The 20235-nt window shown below is 33.7% G+C and overlaps 1 protein-coding gene across 1 annotated transcript in view; it reads right to left on the reverse strand.

The window, feature by feature from the left end:
- Positions 1-451: 451 nt before the first annotated feature.
- LOC106710154 (heme peroxidase 2) overlaps positions 452-20235 on the reverse strand; it is a 33022-nt gene continuing 13238 nt past the window's right edge. The window contains exons 2-24 of the mRNA XM_014502144.2: positions 17006-17170; positions 15884-16038; positions 14327-14493; positions 11019-11088; positions 9150-9279; positions 7601-7793; positions 6819-6956; positions 6438-6667; positions 6190-6315; positions 5962-6114; positions 5584-5759; positions 5301-5439; positions 4898-5166; positions 4407-4580; positions 3892-4068; positions 3390-3593; positions 3012-3254; positions 2706-2890; positions 2199-2467; positions 1911-2060; positions 1597-1743; positions 1230-1386; positions 452-972 (exon numbers count right to left, since the gene is read on the reverse strand). Of these exons, the coding sequence (XP_014357630.2) occupies positions 784-972; positions 1230-1386; positions 1597-1743; positions 1911-2060; positions 2199-2467; positions 2706-2890; positions 3012-3254; positions 3390-3593; positions 3892-4068; positions 4407-4580; positions 4898-5166; positions 5301-5439; positions 5584-5759; positions 5962-6114; positions 6190-6315; positions 6438-6667; positions 6819-6956; positions 7601-7793; positions 9150-9279; positions 11019-11088; positions 14327-14493; positions 15884-16038; positions 17006-17170 (4006 nt within the window). The 3' untranslated portion in view covers positions 452-783. The remainder of the gene's footprint in view (positions 973-1229; positions 1387-1596; positions 1744-1910; positions 2061-2198; positions 2468-2705; positions 2891-3011; positions 3255-3389; positions 3594-3891; positions 4069-4406; positions 4581-4897; positions 5167-5300; positions 5440-5583; positions 5760-5961; positions 6115-6189; positions 6316-6437; positions 6668-6818; positions 6957-7600; positions 7794-9149; positions 9280-11018; positions 11089-14326; positions 14494-15883; positions 16039-17005; positions 17171-20235) is intronic.

Genomic DNA, 20235 nt, shown 5'->3' on the forward strand with positions numbered 1-20235 from the left:
ACTGGTGTTTTTTTAATTAAAGCTAACATGGCCGTTTTACAATTCTCATATGACTTTAAATATATGTTTAAATTATTAAAATAAGGAGTTTTAATCTATTGGTAACAGCCATGATTTTTGAGCGTTTAGCATTCGTTTTTGTTTTGACTAACCTAGAAAAGATTATTGAATGTGTTTAGGTGATACTATAATTTTTATGTTTTTAAATAACTTTGGTAAGAATGCTTATGCGTGCTCAATTTTCGAGTAAAATATGATTTAATATCTATAATAATTTCATTAATTATTTCTACATTACCTTTTTTACAATACAAATGAAATAAGAATTATAATTTCAATGTTACAAGTTACAAAAATTTTATTTTACTTTATTTCTCAATAGTGTAAATGAGATTTCATGATGATGCTTGAGTATTTATTTACGGCCTAAACTTCACAAATGATTTAAAAAAAATACGTATTTGTCCGTGAGATTCTTTAACTCTTTTACGATTTTACAAACACCTCTGTCTTCAGCACTAATTGATGTCGTTTAACCAAAAGCTTTAAAGGTTACATTATTGGTATTTTCACCATATATATTAAAGTAATAGATAATAACAATATTCACGTTATCATTTTATTGAAATTTTCTATCACTTCGATGATGAATTAATAACTACACAACAAATCAGGCGATTTTTTGCAACAGTTATTTAAGTAGCTTTTTAAAAATTGGTTTAACTAGCTTAAATAGCACACACTGGATTACAGAATAGGAGCTTATAAGCCCCAAATATTCGTTCACTTGGCTATAAACGGCGATAAGTCTGGGAATTTGAAATTGATTGGTTGACGTCGATGGCCGCTAGGATTGGGGGGCGCTACAGTGCCGCACTGCGCTGTGCACACGTCATCTCTAAGCACCGCCTCTCGCGGCCATTCTCGTAGCAGTTGGGCACAGTCTGTTATCCGTAACGATGCACATTGGGCCTGTTGAAAAGAAAACGTTTTGGTGTCCTATTTATTAAGCGAAGACTTCATAATTGCATACTAATGACAAAGAGAAACCACACAAATAATAATAAAAATGTCGAATATCTTTCGAAACTAAAAGAATTATGTATACGTCATACACGATGCAACGTTTTGTGACAATTTGTTATGAATTGCTGAATAGAACTAAAATAATATTTCCTAAAAGAGGATAGCCCTTTGAAAGTTATCTTTATTACTCTGTCAGCACTTACCCCTTCAGAAGAGCAGATGCAGGACGTGCATGGAGAGGGAAAAGCGGATTCGCCGACAGCGACCGATCGACCTGCAATCAGGCAGCCCTGGGCCGAGCTTTCGCGCCACGCTGATAGGTCTAGCTTGGGCAGTGACGAGCAAGGTACACGGGGGTTCCTATGAACAAGCATTTAAATGAAGAGTCTTTCCGAAAAAGTCATTTCTGTAAATATGTTTGACATTGAATACGTTAGCAAAGAAAAGTAGATTAAAAAAATATTTCGTAAGTTTTCAGTAACTCGTAAAATAATCCACACTATTTTGTCTAAATGTAGGAGTAAATGAGTAATAAAATTAAAAATATTTTCAGTTGTGTAGTGTACTTACAAGAAGTTGCTGGGCAGGTCAAAGGAGGCGCGTTGGATGTCGCTCTGTATATCAAAGTTCTCGCACAAAATCTTGGACATAGTAACTTTGCGAATTTCCGCCAATTGCTGCTCCGTGAATCTTGCCGCGGGGTTGTCGTTTTCATACCTGATGAGTACTAAATACTTTAAGCACGTGCACGAATTCCATATAGAAGTCAACAAAAATCTTATTTTAACCAACTTCAAAAATAAGGCGCTTCTCAATTTGACATGTTTTCAAACACCTTTTGACAAGTAATGTAGTAAATTGACAAAAAGCAAAACATTGCATACCAGAAGCGATCGCATTTCCTGAGCTGCCTGAATTGTATGGCGATGATGCAGGCGAAGGTGGGTCCAACTAGCCCGCCTTGCAGCGGCCGCTCGCTCATGCCGCCCGGGAACAGGTCGATGTCGTCCACCGTCGGGTAGATCCTCTTTAATCTGCAATAATATATAGAAATAACATAAATTACAGCAGACTTAAGCAAATTACAGAAATGTAATAATTTATTTCACACGCACAAATAAGTCAACCAAAAATCTAGACTTGGGTTTTGTAGGACTCATTTGTATTCATACCGAGCAATAACTTCATCAGGTATCTCTCTTGATAAGTCTTCGAAGGTAGCAGCCCTCTTCAAGTTGCATAGAGCTCTGTAGTTGTTATAACTCGGTATACCGTGATCTCTGGCTCTCTGGATGTTTAGTGCGATCAGATCGACTCCGGAGAACGGTATCTTGCGATCCTCGAATAGGTGGTTTGTGACCTCCCCAGTTATGAACTGGTCGAGTGTTTCCATTGGTGTGGAAGATAGACCGCGCATCAATTCATCAACCATTTGCGGGTGCTAAAACAAAAATACAATTATTTGAACACGATTTTTTTTTATCTTTATTAAAACTTTGTGTAAAAAGAGAAAGAAACAAAAAAGGCTAATAAATAGCTAATAAAAAATGACTACATTTAAATTAAAATACTATTACTATTTATGTATTTGTATTGTATTTCAATAAAATATTTCATAATGGGTTTAACAAATGAGACAACGGAGGAAGTACATTTCTAAAATATTGAATAAGACATACGCTCATAAACATGTCGGGCCTGAAGAATCCGTCGCGTAATAGAATCGGTGGTTCAACTGGCTGGAAGTTGTGTGAGAGACGCGGCAGGTGCGGGCGCAGCAGCGAGTGACCGAAGCGGAACGCCGCCGCCGCGAACTCCGTTACTATCGCCGGGTTGCAAGTTGGTGAGTAGTCCTTGTAGTAACCTGTAATATGTCATTAATGTCATAATGTCTATGTTTGTAGACATCAATGTCACTTAGTACTAGTGCTAAGCACTGTACTTTTACCAGAACTGATTATGTTCAAATATAAATATTTTTTTACCTGATGGCAACAATTTAAGTCCATAAAGATTGACAGCGTTCCAGGAGAGAAGTCGTGGTAGAAACTCGTTGTAAATGATATGTGTCAATTCCGCAGCGACGATACGACGCGTATGCTCGAAGAGCAGCTCGGCGTCCCAGTGTGGATTGACTCCTCGGAGGCCTTCGACCAGGCGGTTGTGTTCGCGTAGGAAGATCGTGTGGATGGCGGTCAGACCTGGCTGCTCTGATGCTCTGCCATCACCTGTTAGTAATAATAGTTTAGTTGGAATTTTTCGTTACTTAAATATAATTCATTTTTTTTAAATGGTTTAAATATCAAGGAACATATTAATAAATAGTTGCTATCAATCTCAGTCTATTTTTATTTGTCACTTACCTGCAATGAAACAGAAGCCACTAGGCGCCTTGCACTCTGGATGGCTGTCGGTGCGGGGCAACAGATCGCGGCCGTTGAGCGGGTGGTCGGTGGCGTTGAGACGACCGTTGAAGCCACGCAGCTTGCGCACTATGCAAGGGTTCTCACCGTAAACGACTGATGCATCGATGAACGCAGTATTCTGATTCACTTGTTCACGGGGACCTGAGAAGATATTAGTTTTGTTATACGAGCATGTTTTAATAAAACTTCATAACAGGATTAAAGCAGTCTGAGTTAATGAAACAGATGAGATAGATTTATAACTGATTACATAACTTATTGGCTAGTCTTTGTATCCTATAACGTGGCTAGGCATTGTGGTTAAGTATTACAAATAAAATTAAGACTTCTGAAAATCAATTTTACTAATTTAGAATTTCATATGAAAATCTGAACTTAAAATGCCAAGTCAATTTGTTATAATGTTTTTATTTTTATTTCATAGCAATAAGCCTTGTACCTAAATGCTGTTGTCCAGGCAGACTCCTCATGAAGGGGAAACAGAGCCGCTCGCCTGAGGTGATGTTGACCTCGGGGTAGTAGTGGTCGCCGCGCGGCACCGGGAACGGGTTGCACTCGGGATGCACGGTGCGCGGTGAGTCGCATGACCGGCAGTCGGGGATCGACTCGTGGAAACCTGCAATTAAACTATGTTTTAGCTTCGTTTAAGTAAAAATATAGGACAATAATCCATCATAGTCCTCATCATAATATAGTCATTGTCCATCTTCTGTAATTTAACGTTAGCCACTTTTAAGTTAAAGTTGATTTTTAGCCTTAAATATTGGTGCAATATAATAATGTGGTTTTCATATGCAGATTCTGTTCTTTAACAAGATTTGACACAACGTGCTTGCTTGTGTATTTTAATATATTGAGATATTAAGATATTGAAATCCAGTATAGAAAAAATCTTCATAGCTCTTAACTTAGGTCCACTTCCATTTGTAAATAAGTAATTATTTATATCCTTACCTTTATGAATAGGTGTCATGGTAAGCTCGTGGTCGACGAACTGTGCAAACTGCATCACCATGAGCGTGTAGCGAGTGTGCAGGTTGGAGATGTCGGGGTGGATGACTGTCGAGATGATACGGGGCGAGGGGAGCGGCGTGCCCGTCACTGAGTTGATGCGAGGTCGACTTACACCTGGTATACAATACTTTTTGAATAAAATATTCCACAAATAACAGTTACTTTAAAAGCCACAAAATCGGATTGCCTGTATAATACCATTATATTTGAAATTCCATTAAATACGATATAAAGAACCCTCTCGACTCTAAATCGGTGACGCAGTTTTGGTTACAAGGGACAGGGTCAGAAAGAAATGGATAATACAGACATATCCATAAAATAACACTCTCTTGTCAGTTGGGCAAAATTCTTCAAAAGAATTTGACAAATATTATAGTCACTTTATTAGATGAAGAATACGAAAAAAGAAAGATTCGAATCACGCTTACCATCTTCATATACTGGCGGTAACAATCTAGCGAAGGTTGTCAAACTCTTTCCTAAATTAGGATTCCTTAGATTGTTGCAATATCCGGTGTAAGTTCTGAAGGGGCTGTTGGCGTCGCAGCGGCCATTGTCGTCGCACTGAGGCTCGATGGTCGGTCCCTGCTGGTCCTGACCGAGGAAGCTGGTCACGTCCACAGACTGCAACGAGTCCACGAAATCGTTTGCAGAGAAGCTAAGCGAATCGTCAAATATCTGACGTTTACGACGGTGTCTGGAATTAAATATTCATTCATATTATGTAATGTTTGCTAATTATAATTAACTTTTTAATGGGTTCAAAAATAAATAACGTTAAGATGTTTTACTCGAGTCAATACTGTTTATTAATACTATTAAAGCCCTTACCCGGTATTTACAGTATTGAGCAGCTCGTTGGTGGCAAATTCAAAAAAGAGAGAAGTGTTGGCTAGTTTCAACGCGTATTTGTTTGCTTTCGAGAAGGATGCTGCCGTGCCCACTGGAGACTTGGGATCTGCTCCTCCACCTAAAAAAAATAAAGTCAAATTACAGAACTAATAACAATGAATAAAAAAAAAAGGCGGAGTTTCACAATTCTTATATTTAGCTTCATCACCCCGCTATATCCCTCATTCTCTGTGTTGTGTTGATTTATTCTTTTAATACTTACGCGCTTCCCAAAGCATGTATTCCAGTTTCTTTCTATCAGCCATCTCTTGTTTGGCTTTTTCGAGCGCAGCAGTCAGCATATCCTGTGACAATCTCTCCGCCGCTTTGGCGCCTGTTTCATCGCGCCACGCGGACAGTTCCAAACGATTGTGTTGAGAGCAATGTTGCGCTGCATTTCTATAAAGAAAATAAGAGAAAAAATGCACTATCGCTAAAATGAGAAATGAGTAGGAGCCAGTTGTGTCTACACAACGAAGTAATTTTTAAAATAAATATTTTTAACTCCATGGATTTTTAATATAATAAGTAAACTTGTGATTTCAAAATAAGAAATGTAGATATCGAAAGTTTGTTAAGAAATGTTTTGGTAGAAACTTACAAGAAGGGATCTTCTTTGACAAATGCTTTAGGTTGGATTTTGCCAAGATTTTCTTCGGCGGCACATAAAAGGCCCGCTAGTGAAACCTTCCTTACAGCGGCTAGTTGCTCGGGAGAGAAAGATGATGGAGGAATGTCGTTTTCATACCAAAACCTGTGTAATGTAAATAAAAATTATTCTTCCTACTTTAACTTCTATAGAAGATATTTTTTTTATTAGAATTCTTACCTATCGCTCTTTTTCATGTTGGCGAATTGAAGAGCTAACACGCAAGCTAATGTTGAACCAATAACAGCGCCAGATGCCGCTTTTTCCATTGCACCACCGATCATAAGTTCCACATCTTCAGCATTCCTTTAAAAAAGTTACAAAAGTGACTAAAAGGCAAAAAGGGACTTCGTTTAAGATTTTCATAAGAATTGTTAGACTTGATTTGCCGTGACAGTTTAGTATTTTTTTGTCATGTTGAAAGTTACCTGTACATATCAGCCATCATTTCTTGCTGGGCTCTATTGAATCCTAGCTGTTCGAAGTCAGCGTACGATTTGACTTTAACCATCGGCTCACAAAGCCGCAACGCGCGTAAGTATGACGATACGCCGTGGTCTCTAGAACGATTCAAGTCCCACTGCGCCGATGCTGGAAATTTAGACACCTTGTGTGCGCTCGTCTTTACCAAATCCATTATAGATGATGTATCGTTGATCTAGAACAAAATATTTGATTACACATTAATTAAGTTAATTTGTATTACTGTATTCTTTTTTTAAACAAACACGTCGGAAGGATTAGAATTTCATGATTAAAGTTCAGTGTTTTATTATTATGATAAAAAAATATTGAGGGACAAAACTTACCAAATTTTCGTGCATCATAGCGTTAAATATGGGTGCTACGGCAATAAGCTCGGCGTAGGCGCCGGCGCGATTGGTACTCGAGTAGCCTCGCCAGAAACCTAAAGATGTAAGCTTCAATTCTGCCTTTGCCATACCCACCTTAAAAAAGAACCAGATAACGTTATGTTACAATAAAATAATATAACTATATAGTAATACACTCCGCTGAATAATTGAAACTTATCGTTTATAGTCAATGTTTGGAAATTAAAAACTCAGACACTCGTATAATAAGATCATCACATGCTTTTAAAAGATACAATTACGTTTGCTTTCGTATTTAAAAAAGCTGCTACGGGAAAGCCCACGTTGGTCAAGCTCATTTTTGATAAAATATTTTTTAAGCTACTTAATTAAAAACTGTAACTGGTTATTCAATCCAGATCGACGGTTTGACCTCATTTAAAATTGACGTAATCTTCTTACGGACGCATCATTTTAAATATGTTAATTGATAATATACGATGGTGTGAGGTTAATGAACTTTAATAACTAGTTTTCGTTAATGTCTTTTTTTAAATGATGAATCCATGTATTTTAATGCCTACTATTGTTGTATCGGACTGGCAGGGGTATTAGTCTTTACAAAACAAATGAAAATATCTTTTCCCTTTTACCGCTTCTCCTCTCCAATTATTTATCTTTTCCCTTAATGATTTGTCATTCATAATCGCTATTAACGAATTTTTACACTTTTTGTTATATCACAACGAAACCAAATTAAATACATAGGTAGTACTTACTTCGCCTAACAACACTGGCAGGAACTCATTGTACGTTATGTGCTGGATCATAGCAGCCATCGCTCGTCTAGTCTCAAGGAACAGAGTGACGTCATCCCAGAACGGGTTCATGGAGTAGAGCTCGCCTGCGATGCGATTGTGTTCCGAGAACAAAGCCTTGTATAGAGGTGCGGATGGTGTACCGTCGTTGCATCTGTAAGGAAGATTTGTTAAAGGAATGTAATGAAAACTATACAGTGGGTTTCCACTGCTGAAACATGTTTCCAAAAACACATTGTTGTTTGCTTGTTTTTCAAAGATAATGAGCGAAGTTATTACATTAACAAATATTCGAATGTTGTAAAATCGCAAAGTGGTTTCTAATCTACATGAAATATACGTGTCTATAATTTTCCCAGACTCACATACTTAATGTATGTTTTTAAAGATTATATTTAAATGACACTGGCTTTAATTTATTTTAAAACTATCTTCCATTTTCAACAGTTACATTTTACCAAAAAATAGTTACTGAAAATATACTTAATGAGATTTGGTGTCCAGGTTTACTGTCCATGTAAAAGTAAAACGAAAAAAAATGTAAAACAGAAAAAATATACTATTAGACCTTTATAAAATAAAAGCACGATTATATAATATTTAAGTACAATAAAATTTAAGTAATATTAATATAATAATATTTAAGTATAATAGTTATTATTTGTTTCATTTTAACAATTACATTCATGTTCAACAAAATTTCATGACTACAGCGTGGCTAATCTACCGTCCATTCTAGAGTCACGAATCTTTATTTTGGAGGCCAAGGCTAGTATATGAGTAAAAGTACATATAAATCTTTTGTCTTTTGATTGTCTTATTACTTTTTATGTTTAAATTACGATTTTAATATTGAATTTTTTGACTCTCTTATTTTTTATCGTAATTTTATAAACTTGTAAAGTAGATTTGGGTTATATTGTAGCGTGATGTAATTCTCTAGAACCATCAGTTGTATGTAATTTTTATAAACATGTAACATGATAACTAATCAAACGGAGTTAAATACCATTAGACGTTTATAAAAAAGACGGACCTAAAAAACCGTTCGTACAAAAATTATTGCGGTAATTGAGTTAATGCTTAATTAATTGATTTACTAGCGTATAATGAAGAGCCTTGAGTGTAAACAATGGTTGCCAGGGCCCCGCTGAATGCGCGGCGACACAGATACGTGGGATATGTTCACATGTACGTGCATTATATACCTCTAATTACTACTAAGATTTATTGAAACCAAAAATAAATAATAAAAACCTCTGTTGACACAAATTGGGACACAGAAAATTGGTCGTTTTTCAACAAGATTTAGTACAATACAGGACAAGGAACAAGTAACAAGAAAACGGAGTGTCCGTAAAGTTACTACTTTAATGCGTTAAACAAGTTAAAGAAATTCGGAAATAGAATGTGGCTTTGTCACTTTTATACACAAACATATCTCTACTTCACGCCTGTTCACACTAATCTTGGTCTACTTATTTAATAACTCTACAATTGTTATATTTACTTGCGACACGCTCCTAGGTCCAGTTTTCCTGCATCGTATAGCCGCAGGGAAAGAAGTTCCTTCTCTGAGCTACCGTATAGCGCCGAACCGTCGAGGAACGCCGTTGCCATATTCATTTGTTCTCGCACCTCTGTAGAAGAAATAAAGTTTTTGTTAAAAGCGATTGAACCACTGACCTCTATAAATAGGTTGGGTATTGACGTAGTATTTTGAGCCTATTTGATTTTTGCGCTGATGGTAACTGTTTGTAGCGGTGGTGTGGATTCGAACAAATAATATAGATATAATTAATTGTCACGTGACATCAACAGGTGCGTTTATATCGGAACGTACCATAAGCTGTCATTTCCAAGCAATCGCCTATCCATTTATAGAGATCGGTGGACTGAACAAATAAAACCATTAATTTGTTATAGGTACAGGGACTTATATGACTTTTAAGAAAATAAAAGAATAACTAAAACATTAATATATGTATTTTATGCTTTAATATTTAATTATTTATCCATTTACCACATTTGATTATAGTATTTTATGTGGTGATTGCAGACAAGCTGACGTTTGTTTCTTTTTTTAAGTTTAACATAATCAACTTAATTTAATGCCAAAAGCAACAAATATCGTGACATTTAAAAAATATAGGAATCATTAAATTAAGGATAGTAAACAAAAAAAGCAAAGGTTTTTTTATTATGTTGATATACCTAATTTGGATAAAATAGAATAGTATTTTATACTTAATAAAAATACACATTTACAATTTGTTATTTTCATACCTAATCTATCCTTATACTTAAATTGAAATACCTAATAATATAGAAAAAATAACTATATTTCACGAACATGATGTATTTCCGTGTCTTTTAATGAACATTTTTTTGTCTGTCCGCAGGTTCACATTTGTTCCGGGTGATCTCCGAAACGGCTAGACCGATTTTGATGGGACTTTAACGGTAAGGTAGCTGTTGTATGCCAATTATTAATAACATAACTTAAACCAGTTTTATACACATTACTTCCTTACTGTCATGGTGAGGTTAAACTTGATATCTATTTAGTTAAATATATAAACGCAAATATAGATTGTAACTTAAACCGGTAAGAATGAAAATCGCTTGCATCAATAAAATTATACCATACAAGCAGTGTTCGATGGATGCAACCTTTCAAACAACTTTGCGTTCACTCGAAGCACGTGATTTTGTACGCAGGTGCGGCACATTGTTTTATGCTATATATTTACATTTAGGTATACAAATTTGAAAAGTTCTATGAACCATTGGGATAAGTGAAGGAATATATTGCAAGTAAATAAATGAAGTAACGTTTTTAAATATTATAATAAAATGATTAAGCGAAAAGCGTTAATTAATACTAGATTGCAGTCTTTTTAATTAGCTTATAATAAAATTTCACGAGAGTTAAAATAATTTATTAGGTTTTTTGAAAATTATGTCGGTGATATAGAATCGTATAGGGGAAGTTAAAGAATTTGAATACGGAAAGTCATCATTCGTAACAAAATTACTTCCGTTAACTTTCTTTTGGAGTCAATCATCTACATGTTTGTTTGAAAGAAATAATAATATACCAACCAATCACGAAGTTTTTGATGCTTGGAGTGTAACAAAGACATAATATCAAAGACTAAAAAGAAAGGTCAAAGACTAAAAGAAGTTGTAATTTGCGGTTAGTTTTAAGTAGGATTTTTTAAATTTCATTACCATTGCTGAGGAAACTAAAGACAGAATGATTAGCACGTCGTTACGAAGAGCAATTGTTTCAACTGTATTTGTTAACACTAGTAAAGTAGAATTCACGCCTTCATGTATTGTTTATAAAATATTAACGTATATTTTTAAAACTTACCGAAACCACATGAGTCTAAGTTCCTGGTAGGTGCTGAGCGAACATATTCACACGATGACGACTCGCATTTCTACAAACAAAAGAGTTATACATTCAAACATATCTTAAAAAATATTATACATGCGAAAGTTTAGATGAATACATGGATCGATGGATGTTTGTTAGAAGGTATCTCCAGAACAGATTAACGGATCTCGGTGAATTTTGGCTTAGGTATAGAACATAATCTGGAAGAACACATAGGGTACTATGGTAATAATGTTTTTTTTTTATTTCGCGCGAATGAAGTCGCAAGCAAAAGCTCGTATTTTTAAATATAAAATGACAATGACTATAAGCACGCAGAGTGCGGCACTCAGAGTCGGAAATATTTGAAATGAAATATACATTACACATTATAAGTATCGGTTGTTAAACAAGAATTCCCCATCGGATATGATAATCTCTTAAGTAACAGACTAACAATGGCTATAAAATGTCATACAAATAACTTTCACCGGGCTCGCTCGAACCGCATACGTAACTTGTGCGTCCGTAATACCGTAAGCTAATATTGTGTAATGCACGTCATCGTTTCTTTTCGTATTAATTTTTAATTTTAATTATGGTTTTTATGGAAAAAGGTGTACATTTGGTCTATTATAAAATTCTATTTTTATTTATAATTTTTCATATCATGATTATGAAAGTAAATTACATCGCGGGAGAGAGTATGAATCGAAATCAGTCTTCTTAAGCCAAGCTAAGTAATTCTTAGATATCAATTGGTATGCGATTTTAATATATGTTTTTAAATACATATGTAAGGAATCTCATTACTAGATGCATGTTATTTTATTCATACGTCATCTATCTATATATATAAAAGAAAGTCGTGTTAGTTACCCTATTTATAACTCAAGAACGGCTGAATCGATTTGACTGAAAATTGGTGGGCAGGTAGCTTAGAACCAGGAAACGGACATAGGATAGGATTTTTACCCCGTTTTCTATTTTTTTATTCCGCGCGGACGGAGTCGCGGGTAAAAGCTAGTAGTTTGATAAAAAATGTAAGAGATCATTGACAAGGTTCTTACATTCAAAAGAATATGAATACAATAAGTATCCGTTAAACATATACATAGATATAATAGTATATAACACAATGAGGTCCATACATCTTAAAACCTTGACATGGGTATTTTATTTGTAATAATACTCGCAGTACGATATTGATGCGTTTAAATATATTTTCTGAAGTTAGAATTCTTATTATTATCATTACGTGAAGCGTAAATTTTCTACACCTTTTTAAGGAAATTGTACGAACGGATTAACATGAAATTTGACACAATGAAAATTACGTGGATAACAACTATATTTAAAAAAAATGTAATACAATTCGAACTTAAATGAATTTTGTTCAAATTTCTTTGGGCAACCACTAGTATTATTATAATATACCGTAAAAGCTTTTAAATAACAAATTTAAAAATAAAAAGTCCTCGAATTAATTTAATTTGTCTTTTAATTATTTTTTAATTGTAATAGCAATTACATAAAATAAGAGTGCAAATAAAAATACGCTTCCTACAAGGAAGAAATATATGGTTGAACGATGTTTGCACTCACCTTTATTTAACCTTACTTTACATCGAAAAGATGAATAGACCAGATCTTTGTAACCACATTAACGAAGAACTTGTCTATTATGAAGAGACTGCCCGTTACATAATCGCTTTCACCATCTTTTTTGTAACTGAGTTGTACTAAAACTTTACTGAATTTAGGTATTCGAAAAGTAAACACAATTGGAAAATAACTTTTTGTTTTAATCTAAAAGCTTTGATAAAAGCTTGTTCCTTAACTGAAATAATTTAAATTAAATTAATTAATAATAATGAGTCTTGTTATTTTAGTCTCTTGAATGCTGATATGCTTTGCGAACAAAGAAATAAATTTTTGGTTGTTTCATAAAGTTTTAAATTCTAGGTACGATTTTTATGCATCAGATAATAACTGTCAATTATTTTTACTTTAATCTAACTATATGTTAAATTAACAAGAAAATGTAACTTATATGGTATATATTTAAAGGTTATGTGAAGGTCATAAAAATAATATGCGTTAATAAGTCATATACTAATCGTGTCTCGGTCAAGTTCAAGTGATTAGGTGCGATTAAATGAAACGATCGAATCATTAGATGGATGTTTAAGATGGTATTGTGTATTGCATACAACTCTTAACAAAGCATCCGCTGGCCTTAACACCGTGACGTGTGGTGCCCGGCGACATAGGCCAAGGCGTTTTTGATTAGCCAGCCTTTTTAAGTCCTTTTGTATACTTTGAAACAATTCCATCTTATAAGAAGTAATACAGAAACATTTTTTAAGGATTAATTTAGTGTTTGTCCACGTCCGGTTTAGTAATGTGGTCAAATGTGGTATGTTCTAATTTTGTAAATACCTATTCACTCTACTCTTGAAGGTTTCCACGTCACAGTTGGGCGGAAACTGTGTCGACAAGGACCGAAGATTGTAATCACTTTACTGAAACGAAATTTCGTTTTTTAGGAGTTTTACGAAGTTCTACTCTACGTTTATTTTTAACCGAACTTGAACCATCAAAATTTTTGACAAGTCAAAAAAGTAAAAGTAGATTATGATATGTAAAGCTCCTTTAATACAGGGAAACCTAGTAAAGGAGTCAAGGTTATAATGAAATAGATATGTAAAATGTACAATAAAAAAAAAAAAAAAAAAAAAAAAAAAAAAAAAAAAAAAAAAAAAAAAAAGCAAGGTGAACGTGATGAAACTTCTGAAGCGCGATGTTTAATTTGGATATAAAAAAAAATGTGGTTAAATTATTTACTATTGAAAGTAAAAGATAAATTGCACAAAATATTCTTATTGAAAATGCCAGCAAATAAAAATCTACTGTTGTAAAACATTTTTTTCTTAGTTGTACTAATCACGACACCCAAGAGCTGCCTTTATGGCTTCCGTACAGAAAACTACAAGATACTACGCTCACAAAACAACCTAGGGCCTCCTGTTTTTCGATTTAACCATTGTAATGATCGAATCGTCTATAACGATAGTTACGAATAATCGATCGAATGTTTGTCGAGAACTAAAGAGTGGGATGTTATTTCCCTTCTAGCATTACTGCTTTCAGTGAACCTAAGCCCTGGTGAACTGCCGCTATATATTTTCTTCAACTTATGAACCCTCAAATTTAATTCCTGCCATTATATACAAGCGACGTTCCGTGGACAGGGACCCCTTTGAGAATCACAGCTTTAGAATCTTGAGCTATGTGTTTACCTTGTTTCCGTTAGATGTCGCGATCAGATCATCCATAAGGAATTGTCCCCAGGCCGCTAACAAGCTAGTGACGTAGTCGTGTTCAGCTGGTTCAGTGAGCTGCGCGGCCGCTTGCACGGCGAGCGTGGGTTCCGGTAAATGCGGGGGAGACAGCGGCAGCGATACACCTGGGAACAAAGGTTATTAGGGTAATTGCTGTACTTAGTATCGATTGGTTAATAAGATATATATTTAGTGTACAGTTAGTGCGAAAAATCTATACTAAGTGTAGCGGCTTCCCTTTGGCTAAAAGATGTGATAAGAGTTGCGCGTTTATAACTTCACAGCTAGTTTTTTTATGTCAGTTTATTGGTATGCATTTTGGTAAAAGAAGGTTAAGAAAGTTCAATGTACTCACAGTCTTTTGTTTTCCGTCTGACTGTTATAAATATCTTTTGCCTATTATAACACAAGTTGTGTATTTAATATAAAATATTTCGAAATATGGTAGAGGAGTATACTGCTTAGATTTTAGATTATACAAATCTAATGTCTAATGGCAGTTGGTCTAATTTTGAGGAATTATTAAGATTTTATAGATGCTTCGACTTAAATGCTAACTCCTAGATCATAATTATGTAAATTTTATTGTACAACTTTACCGCATCACATGATTTCGACTCAACCATTCAACCTTTACTAATCTAAAATAATGTAATCTCTTCGATGTCTTTACTCTGTTTAATCTAAACGTTGGCATTTTGCATTTTATGGGAGCTTTAAAAATATACGTGGTTGTACATTTAGATAATGGTCACTTAATAGACAAAATGGGCACTCAAGTAATGAACAGTTCCTGTATTATTAAGTGTTAAGTGCAGAAAACAATTAAGCCTTAATTAACTCTTAGTGAATAAGCAAGGTACAATAAATGACTACATAATACTCGTAAGAAATTATACTCATATCTATATAAAATATTGATAATCTCTTTATATTTATCGTCTTTTGTTTTTTAATAAAGTACAATATAAATTAATTCTTGTAAATATAATAGAGCGATACACTTTAAGTTTAACTTAAGGATGACACAGAATTTGTCCTTGAAAATGTTTACAAATTCAGTTGACATCGTGCCAATCTTAAAAAATAACAGAAGCGTTTCAGATTATCCCTATTTAAAAAAATACACACGTTCATATACATCCGTATTTACGTAACACTCAAGTATGATTTGAAGTGAGATAAGCTTTATTTGTTTAATTCGTTGCCAAGTCATTAAAATTGACATGACATTTAACAAAGATGGGTTATTTTAACTATAAATTTATTAACTTATTTCTACTAAATTTCATATTAATGTTTGTTTCAAATAACTAGGATTAAGGCCATAAAAACCCTTAAACTAATATAAGTGAAAACCATAATCCGCCGATTTGGCATTGACAATTTTACTCATTGTTTAAAGTATTTAAGACATGTGTAATTCCTTACTAAGCCTTAGTAAGACATAGTCATTGCTAGACACTCACTCATGATACTAACATCGTATCATCGTTCGACGTTACAGTCACTTACCATCAGCATAGTTTGCAGGTAGCAACCTCAAGAAGACGTCTCCTCTTCTTCCCCATGGTCTGTGACGTACGTTGTTGCACTCCCCACTAGCGCTACGGTACTTGCTCGGCGGGCAGGGTGTCGAACTCACGTCATCTTCTGACGAACAGTTATGCCTGTGAATTAAATATATTTACATTCGAAAAAGGAAATCAAAATATTTATTACAAATACGTAACATTTGTTTTATATTTGAAAATAAATGTTGTACGTGTAGTAGATTAAGTGACAAATAACCTGAGAAAAACGTTATTTTCGCCATGCTCTCGTGATTCTAATTTACAATTTCTGTACGCCAACTACAATAATTTAGTGTAACTGCACATTCTTAACTACTTTTTACTTATTTCTTAGGTAAACTGCATAAGAATATACCTCCCAAGTAGGGCTAGCGACAGACAGGCGGCCGGCCGTAAAAACTTAAGCCAAAACTTAAAGGTTTATAAAACCTTGTGTGCCGACCCCACGTGAGTGGGAAAAAGCCAGGGAGATGATGATGAAACTGCATAAGAATATATCATAATTTTCTGGTCTAAAAAGAAAAATAATATCGTTGGATACAATAAGAAATGATGTACAAAGAACGCATAGTCGACTAATCGTCTTTACATTCCTCAGACGATTTAAATGTTATGCAACGAAAGCGGAGGTAGATTTTTTAATAAATTCATCAAAGGCAAAAACTAATCACATCAGAAACACTTTATCTTTATAGGGTTAACATAAAATAAATAGGGGTATGAACAAAATACATTTACGTTCGAAATAATCTGAGTTTTCTCAAGGTCCTAAAAATTAACTTTGTCTTATGCCATTGAGTAGAGAGTTATGGATGATTCAAACATTTTAAAAAGAAACACCACCGACAAATGCTATGAGATAGAACATCCTGTATTATTATAAAACTATTTTCCAGGTAAAAATGTGAATATGTTCGGAATTCAGTATACAAAACACTACTATTGTCAATACTAAGTGATAAGTCCTCTAGAGAAGATTGAGTATAAGAAATTTTATTAAAGGACTATACAGGTAATGGCCATTATACATCCATAGGTGGGGCGATTAAACTTTTTAACTTACGCATCGTTAGCGCCTAAGTGGAACCTCCTCTCTAAGGCCAAGGCCTCACTGACAGCTCTCCGCAGGTCGCTGGGCACCGCTTGTATATTCGTGTCTTCTATTCTGCTTTTTTGCGCAAATGTCACCGTACACGCAACGGCCAATAGTAATACACTACTACGGTATCTGAAACAAGGAATTAAATGTCACAAAATGTAAAAGAAAACAAGTCTATTAAACATCGTAGTGATTAGTTATGAACGAATCAATTATTAACAGTTCTTAAAAATTTACCCTCATTTTGTTAATTCCGGTACTGCTTTGTAATTTATAAAGTAAATGAGTTGTATTTGTACATTATTAAAATTACTTTGAAATTAAAAAGAATGAATGAAAACATAAACTTCGATATACTTGACTATTGACCCGACTCTATAAAAACTAGTCGGCCGCGTTAATACCTTGGCGGTATTCCTAGTTCATTCCTATAAATTATTAATACTATACACAAACTAGATAATTCAATGACAAAGGAAGGAAATCATTCTGTGATTTATAAAAAAACGTATCCTATATCCAGTATTCCATATTTAAAACGTAACGATCATAAATTATTTTAAAAAACTGTAATTTTCTTAAATGTAATTTTTGCTAATAATTTCGACGTAACTTAACAATTTTAATATTCTTTTATTAGGTTGCAAATTTTTTAAACATGTTTTTTAATCTATGCTCTTTTTGAACTCTTATTATCTAAGCATTAATTTCAACATCTTGATAGTTAATCATTTGACATTGTTCTTTGTAGCCATAAGGAAGTACGGAAGACAAACCACAAGTGTATCAAAGGTAAGTGTAGCTTTCGTTTTTATCAGAGATCTCATACTGCGGGCACCGGTTATACACTATACTTTCTAACTCATGTCATTGACATTGCTCACAAAAAGTTTATCATAAAGCCATATTAAATGTTTTATAAAAAAATATTGACGAAAAAAATATGTTAATAAAAGTTGCCAGTTACTAAATAATTTTAAAGCAATCTCTATTTCATTATGGCGCTGAATATGCGCTTACAAAGTTTTACTTTCCGCGATAATATTTAATCCTGTCTTTATATACAATACATATGACGTGATTTTTAAGTTTGTATCTTCGAAGTTATAGTTTATGTAGAAATATGTTTTTTTTTTTGTAAATATTTTTGCAATATAAAATAACTGCGGGTAGAACATAATTAGTTTTGACATTTCAGATAGCGTAAAGTTTTGTTTTTTGGTGTTCGTAATAAGATAATTTTGCACTTGTGTAATTTATTTAATTCATGATGAATGTGACAATGGAACATATTTTTTTTATAAGAGAAGGGGGCAAACGAACAGCGGGAACACCAAGGTGTTCATCGACGCCCATAGACATCTGCAATACCAGAGGAATCGCAGATGCGTTGCCGGCCTTTGAGAAGGTGATACGCTCGCTTCTTTAAATTCTTCGCTAAATTTGAAAATTGAAATAATGAATTGAAATTGAAATATTTCCTTCTAAAGGCATAACAACAAATTTTGATTACTTTATATTCATTACATATGATACTAAGGGTACCTAAAGGTATAAGGTAAGGGTATTTAAATCACCAGAGATAGAGACATATACTATGTCTTTCTGTCTCAATTTTATTAGCTAACTTTATATCACTCATCAAACCATTTTCGAAAAAAAATATTGAAACAGAAACTATGGTTTAGATTCAGTGGATATTCATATTCAGTGGTCATTCTATGGATAGTTCAGATTATAACATTTTTGGAAGTATTTTCTTAGTAATAAATCATGATTAATTTGAATACTATGAACATTGTCCGTTCTTGTTTTCCTTGCCCTGTTAGTAAGAGCAGCGCGGTTGGTTTCAGATATCCTTGAGATGCAGTAAGCAACACGTAAGCCTCGACATTCGCAATGTCAACCTTCCACTTTCACATGACCGGACGGTAAGCTTGTTTTTTTCTCTCACCCTGGTATATAAATTGACAGAACTATTTAGGTTGCGGTTAAGTAACAATAGAGTTTTTTCTTATAAGAATTTTCTTAAATATTTATTAAATCTAGATCTTTGTTTATTGTCTTAGTTTTTTGATGTTTTTTTTTTCGTATATTTACACTCAAGAATTTAAGTCAAGCCCTAACATATAGCATAGTTAAATAGCATTTAAAATGTAATACCGATGCTTTAAATTTAAATCATCTGAAAATTAAAACATATCAAATATGTAATATTTTGTAAAAGTTCTTATCAATTCACAGACACGTCGTATCATGTTACTTCGGCATTTAACCTTGTCCATAATGATTACCCTTTTAAATTATCTATTACAGTCACGTTTCACGAAGCAATTCAGTGCACTTTCATTTCTAAGCTTGTTACATGTATTATTTTTTATTAATGTGGGTTTTCACTGTCGAAGAAATTGTATAAAACATGGATCTTAGAATTACTTTATAAAGCTTTATAAATACTTTATAAAAAAATATATATATTTACAAACATTATGTTTATTTTTGATTTATGTTTTCGGAGGTGCCATCAGGATTTTTTTGTACATTTATAAGAAACATATAATAATTAAAGGCTTGCCTACATCTTAATTAGTTTAGTTTATAAATTCACTTTACAATTTAGGATGTACAGAGAAGGTTATCTTCATATTAAGTCAATTAGATCATTTAAATTAAGATTAATGAGGATTTTACTGAATTGACAGACTGACATAGTTTCTAAGATTTTTTATATAAAAACCCATGAATAAGTGTAATTAAATTTATTAAAAACTAGCTTTTACCCGCACTCCGTCCGCGCGGAATAAAAAAAAATAGAAAACAGGGTAAAAATTATCCTATGTCCGTTTCCTGGTTCTAAGCTACCTGCCCACCAATTTTCAGTCAAATCGCTTCAGCCGTTCTTGAGTTATAAATAGTGTAAGTAACACGTCTTTCTTTTATATATATACTAGCTTTTAACCGCGACTCCGTCCGCGCGGAATAAAAAATAGAAAACGGGGTAAAAATTATCCTATGTCCGTTTCCTGGTTCTAAGCTACCTGCTCACCAATTTTCAGTCAATTCGATTCTGTCGTTCTTGAGTTATAAATAGTGTAACTAACACGACTTTCTTTTATATATATAGATAGATGTAACATATTAATTTAATCGATCTCAAATGTCAGTAAGTTGAATAATTTTACTATTAATATTAT

The sequence above is a fragment of the Papilio machaon genome, chromosome 10 (genome assembly GCF_912999745.1).
Source record: "Papilio machaon chromosome 10, ilPapMach1.1, whole genome shotgun sequence".
In the NCBI taxonomy this organism is placed as follows: domain Eukaryota; kingdom Metazoa; phylum Arthropoda; class Insecta; order Lepidoptera; family Papilionidae; genus Papilio; species Papilio machaon.